This window comes from Propithecus coquereli, unplaced genomic scaffold, assembly GCF_000956105.1.
Source record: "Propithecus coquereli isolate 6110/MARCELLA unplaced genomic scaffold, Pcoq_1.0 Scaffold473, whole genome shotgun sequence".
Classification (NCBI taxonomy): Eukaryota; Metazoa; Chordata; class Mammalia; order Primates; family Indriidae; genus Propithecus; species Propithecus coquereli.
Genome location: NW_012150541.1, coordinates 2,948,856 through 2,961,958, shown reverse-complemented (window position 1 = coordinate 2,961,958; position 13,103 = coordinate 2,948,856). Strand labels below are relative to the sequence as shown.

General features: G+C 50.5%; 1 protein-coding gene across 4 annotated transcripts in view; it reads right to left on the bottom strand.

Moving 5' to 3' along the window:
- The window catches only part of CTBP2 (C-terminal binding protein 2), a 155,874-nt gene that overhangs the window by 44,665 nt on the left and 98,106 nt on the right, over positions 1–13,103 (bottom strand). For all 4 annotated transcript variants that reach the window (XM_012655357.1, XM_012655356.1, XM_012655358.1 and 1 more), the window contains exon 3: positions 937–1,096. In XM_012655357.1, coding sequence (XP_012510811.1) covers positions 937–994 — 58 coding nt within the window. In that variant the 5' untranslated portion in view covers positions 995–1,096. The remainder of the gene's footprint in view (positions 1–936; positions 1,097–13,103) is intronic.

Sequence of the window (13,103 nt, the reverse complement as noted above, 5' to 3'; positions counted from 1 at the left end):
CAAAGAAGGCTAATGTCATCAGCTGGATAACTGAAGGAAATATTGGTGTTCACTGCACTACCCTAGTGACATTTCTGTAGGTTTTAAATGTTTTAAAAAAAATTTGAATGTTTACTTTAACAGCTCCTTAAATGCCAACTCCCAAACTCCTCGCGCTGTGGCGGAACCCCAGAGATGTGGGGGGGCGGTTGGTGCTCTTATGTTCTCGCGGGCGTGGAGTCCCTCAGAACGTCTTTGACGTCCCCAGCCCATGCAGCTTGAGCCACATCTACTTAAGGACAAACGAGTCCGCGTGGGCCGCTGCGGCGCCGCGCAGGGAAGGGCTGGCCCTGCAGCACCGACGCCCGCACCGATTCCTGGCCGGCAGGGTGCGCTTAACCCCAAGCCCAAATCCACACGCCCTGAGTGTCCCACCACCCGCTAATTGGGAGAGGATAGTGCTTAATCAACATCTCAGAGTTTTGTCCCCAGGTTTCCATTAGATTTTAATTATGTTTATTTTTCCTTTCATGAATAAAACACTTCCAGACATTTTTCAAAGATAGCAGGGACTTGAACACATCCCGAGGGGCAATGCTGAGCTCCTCAGAATGTCTTGGTATTCGTCATTGTAAATATCTTAATTCAAACCAGATAAAGCCCAGGAAGTAAAAAAGAGATGGTCCTAATATACAGCGTCTTTCATATGCAAAGTAACCTTAGGTACAAGGAAGACAGGGACAGTAGGCCCTACCCCCACGCTCCCCTAGGCCCCACCCTACCCCAGGGCCAGGCCTGGTTCCGTGGGAGGGCACGGGGTGCTAAAATTGGAGAAGGGACCCTGGCTCGGAGGCTGGGAACAGTCTGGCCCAGCCAATTCGGGCGGGCAGCTCGTGCAGGATTCGAGAGAGAGACTACGCGTCTTTCATTAACAACCGCCAACACGCTGGCTCTTACCTTCGCAAATTCTGTCCAATCGCTGTCTCTTGACTTTGTGCTTATCCACAAGGGCCATTCTTTATCGAACTTTGCAACTCTCAGACTCGAATGGCAAAGCAGTCCTCTAAGAACTTAGGGGAACTCGCAGGAGTCTGCGTGCATTACGCCACTATGAACCCTGAAACAAGGAGAAAAGAATCCTTACTCTCTGGAGACCCTCGGGACACAGGATGACAGGTTGTTTGGGACTTAACCTGCCACTTTCTACAAGGGGACCTGCCACCTGGGCACGTGGTGCTCACTCTCCTCCCAAAATGCTGTCGATGGCAGTCGCTCCAAGTCCAATCTCCTGCTTCCTATCTCGTAACGGGAAGCAAATGAACACACACGAGATGATTGTCAGGTATTTCTGAAAGTAGCAAATGCCAAGGGATCTCTTGCTTTTCATTCTGGGGCTATGAACACCAATCGCCAACCAATCTGAACTGTAATAATTTTCATTCCAATGCCAGAGACCAAGCGACAGCCAGCTGGACCTGCCCTTGGTTCTGTACCTCAGAGGGGCGGAGCCTGAGGGGACAGGCTCGCAGACCCCTTGGGAACATGTGGGGAGCAGTGCCAGACACAGACACCCACTGTGGCCACGTGACAGGCTCTATCCAGGCCTTCTGCCTGCTGGTTTGCAAAAGTATTTTCAAAAACAGTCACGCAGGTCAGGAGTAAAGCCGCAGCACAGCACAAGGCCCCAGCCCACTGCGCGAGAAGCGGCAGGAAGCCACGGCGGCACCTAACCGAAGTCCGCTGAGTGCCATCATCCTGCACCTTCCTTGCATCTGGAGGGGCTGCTGCTGGCACTGGCAAAAGCAGTGTCCCAGGCTGCTGGCCCTGACATGTGGTCCCAGCTTTGCAGGCTGAAAGCAGTTCTTAGATCAAGGGGTGCCTCACAAGCCCGTCCAAGCACCTCACGGTGATCCGGGCAGAGGCGAGGCAGATGGGGGAGGCCGCATAGGAAGGTCTCCCACTTGGTGTGGGGTATGTGGACTCCCCAGAGGCAAACCCAACAAGGAATGGGGAGCTGCTGGCCAGCCTGTTTCTGGAGGAGCTGGGCGTTTTGGAAGCTCATCCAATGCTCATCCGATGTGCCCCAGGCCCCAGGTCGCCACAGTGTGAATCGCTGCTCAGGAACTGCAACCTTCTCGCCAGCTAATAAGAGGCTCGAAGAACCTCAACCAGGAACCACACAATGTGAGACCCATTCTATGGTCTCCTGAATTTTACTCACAGAATACAACCAAACACACACACACACACACACACACACACACACACACACACACACACGCGAGCGCGCCGGAAGTTGTCCTCAGTGATCCAGGAAACAGAGGGCCAGGAGACGGAAGTGAAGCTCAAGGGTTAAAAACGAGGAGGTGATGTATGATCATTAATTATGCACAACACCAGGAGTCACTTTGTCAGAGGTCAGACTGCAGGGCTACCAGGTTTCTGGTAGTTAATGGCTAATTTCCCAGCAACGAGGCTGAAAAAGCATCCTAAAGATTTATGGCAATAATTATGTGATTTTCGAAAAAAAGAGCTAGGAAAAAGCACAATTTCCAATCACATAAATAATTAATGCAACATCCGTGAGATACCGAACACTTTCCAAGACTGGGAAGTAGTTCCCTCAACCTGGAATGACCGTATCAGAGTGGAGATGAAGCTGTCCTAAAATGAGCGGGGTTACTGGTTAGGTGGATCCATGTGGATACGTTTTGAAAACGTTTGCTTCACTACTGATGGGTGTTTTGAAAGAGAAGAGTCCCTAACTCTGGCCAGCTTGAGACCAGAGTAACAGACAGAGGGCACAGAACCTATGGGTCCAAGCTTTCGCACCCCACGAGACAGGCGCTCTCCACGAAGCTGACCGGGGACTTGGACCCAAGTTCTGAGGTCCAAACTGCCATCTGGCCCCTCCTCGACTCTGGTGTAGAAGCAGAACTCCACGTTAGCTGCCTCGTGCGAAGGCTGGGAGAATTAATTAGTTAATATTTGTGAAGACCGCGGAGACGGAAAATGACAGCGTTATAGGCAAGACGGCTTTCACACCCTCCCCCCCCATCCCCGAGTGAGGTGTAATCATTCTTTTTGCTTTCCTTTGAATTTTAATTTGTATAATTAGATGGCTTCCTGAAAAATTGATAAGTAGAATCTCAATCATGCAATCAAAGGGAAGATCGACTTACACAAACGCCTGTGCTCTACTACTAAAAAGAAAAGGCTGACTCCCACGTCTGGCTTTTTTTGGGGAGGTGGGGGAAACTCCTCTGGGTCTGCCCTTCCGAGGGGTCCTCTCTGCACAACCCCGGCCTTGGCACCCACCTGTGTTTTTGGCCGACCTCGCTGGCAGCAAATTCAGACTCCCAAGGCCAGCAGTCTCTGGGGCTGGCCGGACTCCATGGCAGTGACCATTGGTTCATGTAGCCTCGGTCCCCTCCCCCAATTATTTCTTTTGAAACAAGAACATGTGAAATGTGACATTTTCCTCCCCAGCTCTCCCAAGGAGCAAGCAAGCTATTTAAGAGGACTTAATTAACAAACCATCCTTCCAGTGACAGCCACAGGCCCTCCTTAGAGCTGAGCTGTGCACACCGGCCTCCAGCTGGTGTCCACACTGAGGACACCAGCACCTCATCATCCACATTGGTTCTGGGCTCTCCTGTGTCACAGCTCTCGTGGTGATGCCCACTGCAAAAACCAACCTCTGCCTTTGTTTTATGCCAGTCTCCAGTCATAAATCACGATCCTTTTTGCCATTGAATTTGTCAACATTATCACCCATTGGCACTATAAATGTTTAGCAACAACAAAAACATAGAAAAAGGACAGGGAATGTGCTTCACTCTCCCACTTCTACTGAAATTTTCTTCAAACCACGGTAGCAGTGGACTTGTAGGTGGATACAGGGTTCTAGAATCTACTTGCAGAATGACCCTGGATGAGTTGTTTTGGAGACTCAGGCTTCCCGTCTGTGGAATGGGATAATGTTACTTACATCCCAAAGTGGCAGTGAGGTCAGATGAGGTTGTGCATGATGTTTGGTGGGAAACAGCAGGTCTTTAAGAACTGCTCCTGCCCTTCCCTTGGTTCTGCAGACACACCCCCTTGCACACTAACCCCGGCAGTGAACGGTCACTCCCACCTGGCTCAGTTCAAGGTTGATAGGAAAGCTGGCTCTTTTTGTAAGGAAGAAGGGTGCACCAGAGCCAAACCTCTCAAAAACACTGTCTTCTCCCCAACACTAAAGATACAGGCATCACAGGCCAAACCCCAACCAAGGACCAGAATGGTTTACCTAGAATTTTATTTGAAGTGAGGGTTGTGATCTGGGGCTGAAACACTTGGTGTTAGGAAATTCGTTTAAGATGCCTGGATTAGAAATCAGAGATTCTTGGGTATTACTAGGAGTGACGGGTAAGGAAGATTCGTTCCACGCAGGTGTCAAAGGGAAACATGAGATTTGAAAAAAGGGAGAACGAAAAGGGAAGAACTATACGTTTTACAACCACTTGCTTGGGTATCAAACTCAAAACTATCCAGAATTGAGGGTTCCCCTCATCCAACATGGTTTAAATCTGAACAGATCGATTTTACTGAACAACCATCGACAGCCGCCGCCATGAGGTCAGAGAGCACGAAACCCCAGTCCTCACAAACGTACGTTGTAAGTCTCCAGTAAGTTTTCTAGATCCTCTCAGTTTCTTTATGTCGGTTCCTAGTCTTCATAAAGGCGGCTAAAGGCATTTACAGAGCAAGTGCCTGCCTTCAGCAGTGTCTTTCCAAATGAAAATTCCTCCAAAACCAGGTAACATGGTGATTGCTTTCAACTCTGTTAAGGAGGTGGACTTAGACGTTATGTTAATACAGACAGACCAAGTTTCACAATCTGCTAACAAATGAATATGATCGTAGTTAAACAAATACTGCCAAAGTTCTCTGAGTGAGACCACGGCGTCCTCAGACTATATTTCTTTGCCCAGGCTAGAGTGCCGTGGCGTCAGTCCTAGCTCACAGCAACCTCAAACTCCTGGGCTCAAGCGATCCTCCTGCCTCAGCCTCCCGAGTAGCTGGGACTACAGGCGTGCGCCACCATGCCTGGCTCATTTTTTTCTGTATATTTTTAGTTGTCCAATTAATTTCTTTCTATTTTTAGTAGAGACGGGGTCTCGCTCTTGCTCAGGCTGGTCTCGAACTCCTGAGCTCAAACAATCCGCCCGTCTCGGCCTCCCAGAGAGCTTAGGATTACAGGCGTGAGCCACCGCGCCCGGCCCTCAGACTACATTTCATTATTAAATGAGGGCGGGGGGGGAGAGCCCATAGATTTTAAAGTTTTCAGAGGTTGGGGTGATCCGAGGCAGGTAGGAAGATTCCCTACAGCGCAGACAGCAGCACCGGTGTGCGAGGGCTACCACCCTCCCGAGGCTGGAACACACTCCTGGAGATCCCGCTTCCCCACGGCCCACGAGGACCCCTGGATGTCAACGGCCTCACTGAAGAGCCTGGGTGCGACCCAGCCAGGCCACGACAAGGACGCAGCGCCAGCACAGCCTACGGCACAGGTGGCGGAGGCTGCAGGTGGGGTGCTGTCCAGCGCACGTGCGGATTCAGTGCCTTTCGACAGTGCCTCGAGGGTGCCAGCTCACCACTGACATCTGCCCAGAAAAGCCGCTCCGACTCCTCTCCACCGAGACCCAGACAGAGGCGCAGGCATTCAGGCCACCTTGAAAGAACCCCTTCCGTAAGCTGCAAAGCCAAACATGTCCAACAGACTCCTTTCTTATGAAGACAGCTGGGTAGAATCTTCTGAACAGATACGCGTCTTGTTTTTTAAACAAGAATTAAAAACCGGACATAAGCCGGGCGCAATGGCGCGTGCCTGTAAATCCAGCTACCTGGAGGCCGAGGTGAGAGGAGTCTGAGGCTGTAGCGCCCACGATCGCGCCCGTGAACGGCAACTTCGCTCCAAGCTGGGCAATGTGGGCGAGAATCCATCTCGAATTGTAAGAAAAAAATCCCAGATATGACAAAATAAACGTTCAAAAGGTGTCGGGGACTAGTGGGGGGAAAACACTGGTCCAGACTCTGGCAATCGCAACACGATGATAACAGAATCACTAAAACTGCACTTTAAGGAAGGAAATCAGGGTGGGAAACGGCCTTACTGGAGTTGATTTTCGCAATGGCTGGTGTGGGCTGAGTGTTCGAGTACCCTGAAATCCTTCAGTGTTGAGTGCCCAAGTCCTGAATGTTCAAACCCTCCTCCCCAGAGTGATGGTACCTGGAGGTGGGGCCTTGGGGAAGCTCCGGTACCCTGATAGGCAGATGACCCGTCTCACGTGAGGTCACGGCCAGGAGGTCCACAAGCCAGAAAACGCACGCAGGCGCTCACCAGAGACTTTATTCTGAACTCTCCAGGCTGCAGGACTGTGAGAAATAATGTTTGTTGTCTAAGCCACCTAGACTATGGTAATTTTTGTTACAGCAGCCTGAACTAAAGACAATGGCCAGGTGACTGCTGCTTATTTGTAATTCATTCAGTGGTTTCTTTAGTTTTTTGTTTCTGTTTATTTTGGGGAAGAGGAGGTCAAACACATGGTTCAGATATCTGGTACTACCCTGTAGGTGTATAGCAAAGTGTCCCCCAACCTCTGCCCAACCTCTAGGGTGACCAGCAGAACTTCCAAACATACACAGGAAGCTTCACGCCGCTTCCACCATCTAAACAAGGCTAGGGGGTGCATCTTCCCCTCGAAACACTCAGCAGCCTGGCCCTAGGGTGACAAGGCCACGCCTTCCTCACATGTCCTCAACATATTTTGTGGGTCAAACCCTCTGATTCTCTTGTGCTGATTCAACACAGGCATCCCAGACAGAAACAGACAGGCAACCTGACTGTGGTTAACACAGGGTTACAACCCTTTCCCAATGCCTTAGGGCCAGGTAAGCTTCAGAATTCATCAGTGTTCAAATTTTAAACAGGTAATACATTGCTTATACCATCTATAAGTATTTGGCATACCCCCAAAGCAACCATTAAAATTTCGGTACCACAACCCAACTGGATTAATACAGAATTTAAAAAAAAAAAAAAAAGCCTGTCGGCCACCATCAGTTTTTTAGAATTTGGATATGTGGCTAAGGAAGTGTGGGCCTGAGACTGTATTGTTCCCATCTAACTCCCACCAAAAAACTCTTAGAGGCTTTGAAATAAACCAAAAAATTAAAAGTGAAGCCCCTGTAAGCTCACAGTAAGTCACGTCAAAGAAACTTCAACAGCAAGTCTTTGAGCACACGGAATTACAGGCTACAGAGGTTAAAGGCGACCACAGGTAAGGAAAGGTGAGCAAGTTTAAAAACCTCGCTTCTCCCTACCCAGCTAAGCTGAGTAAATCCTCCTGCTTAGTTTTAGGGCTGTTAGCACATTTCCTGGTGTTAAATGCAAGACTCAAGAATTCTAAATATTTTCACTTGCTAAAAGCTATAATCAAGAACTGAAGACTTGAGCAGAAAGAATTCATGATTTTCCTAATTGGTTGTTTTGTGTCATAATGGAAATTAAGTGTGGGTCTTCAAATGCTAAATAAAATGAAACATTCCTATTTAGAATTTTCACACATCTTTAAAGCACTTGTCTGTCTTCCAAATATGCCTTAAAAATACAGTATATTAGTTTTAACAATAAAGTGCTCTTTAATAATATAGGCAAAACAAAAAGGACAAAAGCAAATAAGCAAACTTTTACTAAAATTGAGGTGTAAATTGACCCTTTTATTCCTGTGTGTTTAGACTAAGGGATCACACACATTAATTCTTCCTTTTCCAGTTTTCTAACTCTTTTCTTACTCAGGCATGAAAATTTTGATCTGTAGCTGGTGAGTTTGGTTGAACAAAGCAAAATGATTTAGCAATCTCTAATTCTATGAGGGCAGAAGTTCCACCCTGACCATACAACCCATTTTTTGTTACATCCCCAGAGGAAGAAATTATTCCAGTATGTTTACACCTGAGTAAATGTGAACACAATATGGAGGAAGTGCCCAGAGCACTGGAAAGTTCTGATGAAACACCTGCAGAGGGGCACTGGGCCGTGGTAAGCAAGGCTGTTCATGTGGCTACTCCTGTACCCCAAAGGTCACCGAGGGTCACAGCTGCAGCCAGCAACACAACTGTGCACACGCAATGCTTTTGCTGTGGTCCAGCACACAGGTAACGATGGTCACAAAGGGTTGGGACCTGAGTACTGACAAAGGCAAGAGCTGCCAGGCCTCCCATCCTGGAGAGAGCTACCTGGAGGTGACACACTAAACTTATGCAAAACTAATTAATAAATTTATTAGACTACTTATTAAATCATTTATATTATATAACATATATGTTATGTCACATAGTATATACTCAAATTATTAATTAGACTTACAGTCAAGTGTATTAGACTAGCGTACGGAACGGGGGCAGATTTAATCTTTCTTGGGGAACTTTTAATCATTTAGCTTTTACTAACATGCGAATTGCACTGGTACTTAAATATCTGAAAAAGGCAACTGCAGGAATTAGTAGGTTGTCAATCAAATTGCAATTATGAGATCTTAAATTTTTAAAAATATTAAGCTGTTTGCCTCTGGATTTTTTTGCCTTTGTGGAATGCCCACCTTCCTTTGGGGGGCACAATTGCCTTTCTGAGATCCCAACCAGCTCGTCTCTGGATACCGTGTGGTCTGGAACGCACACACAAGGGCTTGCTCTCTGCAGGCTCTGCTTGCTCTCAAAACCAATGGAAAGCACCTGCGTGAGGCCGACCTTCCCCTGCTCCAACCCTTCCTGGGAACCGGCCTGGCCCAGGCAAGGCCTGCCATCCAGCGATGGGGCCCTCTGGCCGGCAGAGGGCACTGCACGCCCCGCACGGCCTTCCAGAGGCTGCGGAGCGGCAGCTGCCTGGCCGTGACCCACGTTCCTCATTTCCATCCCAACTGGGGCTCTCCCAGCACCAGGAGAAAACAGCATCAGAGATCCCCAGAGGGGAGGTCTGAGCCAGTGGCTGTTTCCCCTCCATTTCAGGATACAAAAGAGACAGAGGCCTCGCCCTTCCAGTACAGATGCCTAGTTCTTAGGCGCATGATCAGCCAAAGGAAAGGAGCGCAGTGCCAGGCAGGCCTTCCCCGCCCCCTCCGGAGCTGCTGGCTTGATCCGGGGCCCTACTTTCAGGCCCGAGTGAAGTTCAGGCCAAGGAGAGGCGGGTCAAGGAGCCAGGAGGTTCCCTGCCCAGGGCTCCGGGTCCCCAACTCCCCCATGGGCCACCCTGAAGGGCGATTTTCCGTTATGCCCATTGACATACCAACAAGTCAGTGATGAGGAATGGAAACAACTTGGCAGAGGAGGAGCTTATAAAGCGCTGGGCCACGGGGCTGCGCAAGGGCCCGTCAGGGTTTCCATTACAAATTACAGCTTCCGGGGCTCCACACGCACCTGAGACAGAGGCCACTGCTCACTCCTCAACACCAGCATCGGCCTGTTGTGACACAGGATGACTTCAGAATACACCAGGTCCTCCCTCTCTGCCCTCCGCCCACCCCGCCAGACACTAATTTGGAAAGGCGGATTTTCCAACCTGATTCAGGAATTGATTCTGGCCAGAGGTGCCTTAATGTGCCACTGGCCTCAACCCACCTGCCTGCCTTCAGAGGAGTGGTTACCCCCCCCCACACCTGGGTCCCTCCTCATCGCCATGGATGCAGCACCAGCACCCTTCACAGAAGCAGAGCCCCTGAATGGGGGAGGGGAGGAGGGGCTGGTTTAGCCCACTGATGCTGAAGTAAAGGGGACGCACGTGCCCCGTGCAGTCTCGTCCTTCACAGGACAACCACCCTTTCTTACAATCATTTCAAAGCCACAGTTGCCATAGCAGTGGGATGCCACAGCTTCCGTGTGCTTGGCCTGACTTGGCAGACGATGCCTTTGGGAAGACCCCACACACTTGGACATCCTGGCATGTCCCCACCTGAGCTCTAATTTCTGCCTCCTCCAGGCAGCCTCCAGGGTGAGCCTCCCTCTGCCCTTCTCTTTGTGGCTCTAACATGACACCATCTCCCTCCAAACCACATCCAGTGGGACTTGCTCTGATCTCCTGGATGAGGTTTCTCTGTACAGCCCAAGTCAGCAGGACACAGAGCAAGGCACATGGGCTGCCTGGTGGCCGAGGAGAGACCCATAGGTCTGGCCCAAGCCTGTGATGGGGAGGGGAGTTCAAGCCAGACTGGCGGAGGTAAGTTATCACTGTGAATGCTGGCTGGGGCTCTTTGTCCGTTTTAGGAAAGCAAGTGTCTGGAGAGATTATCTCAAAAACAAATAGCAGGAACACTTCACTCCAAAGGGGCCCACCTGCTTCAAGAAGTAGGGACCCAGCCTCTCAATGTCAGTGCCAGCCGGGCCACAGAGCAGCCGGCCAAGGTGCAAACTCAATCAAGAGTCTTGAGCAACCCTGCCCAAACCCTTGTGCCCAGCCTGATGTGACCAGCGGGCCCCCACTGCCCCGTCCCCACAGCCCGGCTCCCTGCTTTCCACGCCTGTGGGGCGACACTTCAGGGCACCAGCTGTGAGCACCTGCAGGAGGCCCACCCTTCTCTTTAAATGAGGTGTCACTGTGCATAGCTCGGCACACGGGAGAGCAAACTCTGACCTCAGGAGGAGAGTAGTAAGTCTGTTGTAAGAGGACAGGTATTCTGTGTCTGGGTCCTTACAAATATCCTAATTCCATGATAGCATTTCTCCCCTACTTACCAAAGCCACCCAGCGGCAGATACAAGGCGCGGGCAGGCCCACCCAGCACCCGGCTCACGTGAGAGCTTCAGCAGGTATCAGCCATCCCTGACTCTGGGAAGTCTTTGATCGAAAGGAGGCTCTTCCCAGACCTTCTCTTTTTAACCTGAGTCATAAAAAGAAAAATCTTAATCTTATATGTAGCTATTTAACCACATGAAATAAAACAGCTTGCAGCTATTCATTTTGCTTAACACGGTTTTCATGTGGAGGGCGGGAGTGTAACAGAATCCCAGGGGGGAGGAAGGCTTTGTTTGTATGCGTGACTGCAACCGAGGGAGGGAGGGCGGCCGGCGCGGAGTCTGACGGGGGAGGAGGACAGTGCAACTCTCCTGTGTCGCAGGAATTCACCTTTGCTGATCAAATGCAAGGAGAAAAAAGCGGGGAGGGGGCCCCTCAAAATAGCTCCGTTTGTTTTTCTGTTGTAGGGCATTCCTGGAGTTCAACAGTCTTCTTGAATTATTCCACCTGTTTTATAGAGGGTTCCAGCCTTTGGTGGATAAACAATCCCATTTTAATATTCATTATAGCCCAGAATATTCTGCGAAATACGAGTTGGTGGAGAGAGGTTGCTGGGGAGAGGAGCAGGCAAGGTTTCCGCCAAGAATCTTTTAATTACTGATGGGGAAAGAAGTTCCCAGGAGGACTCGGGACACCTGGATACAAAGTTATGTCACCGGAGCAGACACCATATGAAAATGGAAGGAAAAGACACTCTACGGAAAGGCAGGGTCCTGGGTGTTCCCCTGCCTTAGCCAGCCCAGCCGGACTCCTGTGGCCTCGTGGATACCATACGGCCCCACTGATCATGGGTAGAACTGTCCCCCACCCATCATGTTGAAGTTCTAAGCCCCAGAACCCTCAGAGATACCTTATTTGGAGACGGAGTCTTTACAGAGGCAATCCAGGTAAACCACAGTCACTGAGGGGGTGCTAATCTGATATGAATGGAGCGAAGATGACGTGAGACACTAAGACGGCCACCTACATGCCAGAAGAAGAGGCTTAGAACAGACCCTTTCCTTGCAGCTCTTGGAAGGAACCAACCCTGCTGACCTGGTCATTTCTAGCCTCTAGGACTCTGCGATGATAGATTTCTGTTGTCACGGCAGCCCAAGCAGAGCGGTGCTCGCCTACTGATGGGACTAACACGCCTGCTGACAGGGTCTTGCTCTACTGACACTTGGAGGCTCAGGACCACCTTGGCAGGAAGCCTGGTTGTAGTGACGGGGCAGCGCACAGACAGGGTGCGATCTGTCCTGAATCCGGGCTTTATCACATGGGCCCGCTATGTGGGGAGAGGGGCCTGTACCTTCCAAACTGAACGCCCCTGGACTGAGGCCTGCCCATGTGCCTGGCAGGTGGAGGGGCTGCAGGCCCCACCAACCCCTGCAGCATACGGGGAGCAGCCTCCTGAAAGACTCAGACCTGTGTTTTCAAGAAGAGAGGCACAAAGAGAAAACGCTGTAACTTTACTTCCTTTAAACTATGTTCTGCACCCCATAGCTAGGATTTCATCATTTTGACCACCTTGCTTTTGAATTCTCTGTGTTAACAACCAGAAGATTCCTCCACCCTAATGCCATGGTTAGGAGAGAAAAGAAAGGCAGTCCCACTCACGCGGCCCTGGAACCCCCTTGGGGTCTGAGAGCAAACAGATGGCAGGGCTGTGCCTTCAAACGCTGCGGCCTGGGCTTTGATTGTGTATTGTGGGACGGGCTCCGTACTCACCGACCAGATACAGTTGTGCTTTGGGGTGGCCCCGACACACCCCTGTTGGATCCTAGACTCAGTCCAGACACGGTGACTCTGATCGGCTCCATTTGCATGGCTTTGGGATAGCCGCTAAGTCTCCACGCTTCCCCAGCTCTTGGGAAATTTTGAAAGGAAACATTTCTGACTGTAAAAGCATTCTCTTGGGTCCATTCTCAAGTTTTTCCTTCAGCATGAAGGTACAAATACACAGAACACAGCAGGCGGCTGCTGACCCCAAGTGTACTCATTTCTTCAAAATCCAGAACTTCCAAAACAACGCAAGCATTGATACAACAGGCCACCACAGCCATCGCCGAACCGCAGGCGTAGTGGGCGGGAGGCGGCATCCTCCCAGGCCTCTGGGGCACGACGGAAAGTCAGTCTCTAGAGGTGGGGATGCCTCCCTTCCAGGAAGGAGTGAGCGCACCAGGTGGAGGGCAGGCGCACACGGAGCCCGCTGCAAATGATCTCCCCTCCCACCCCACGTTGAGCTGCACACCCTCCTTTGCAAAACAGACAGCAAGAGGACACCTCGATGGGTCTGGACACGCAGTCCAGCC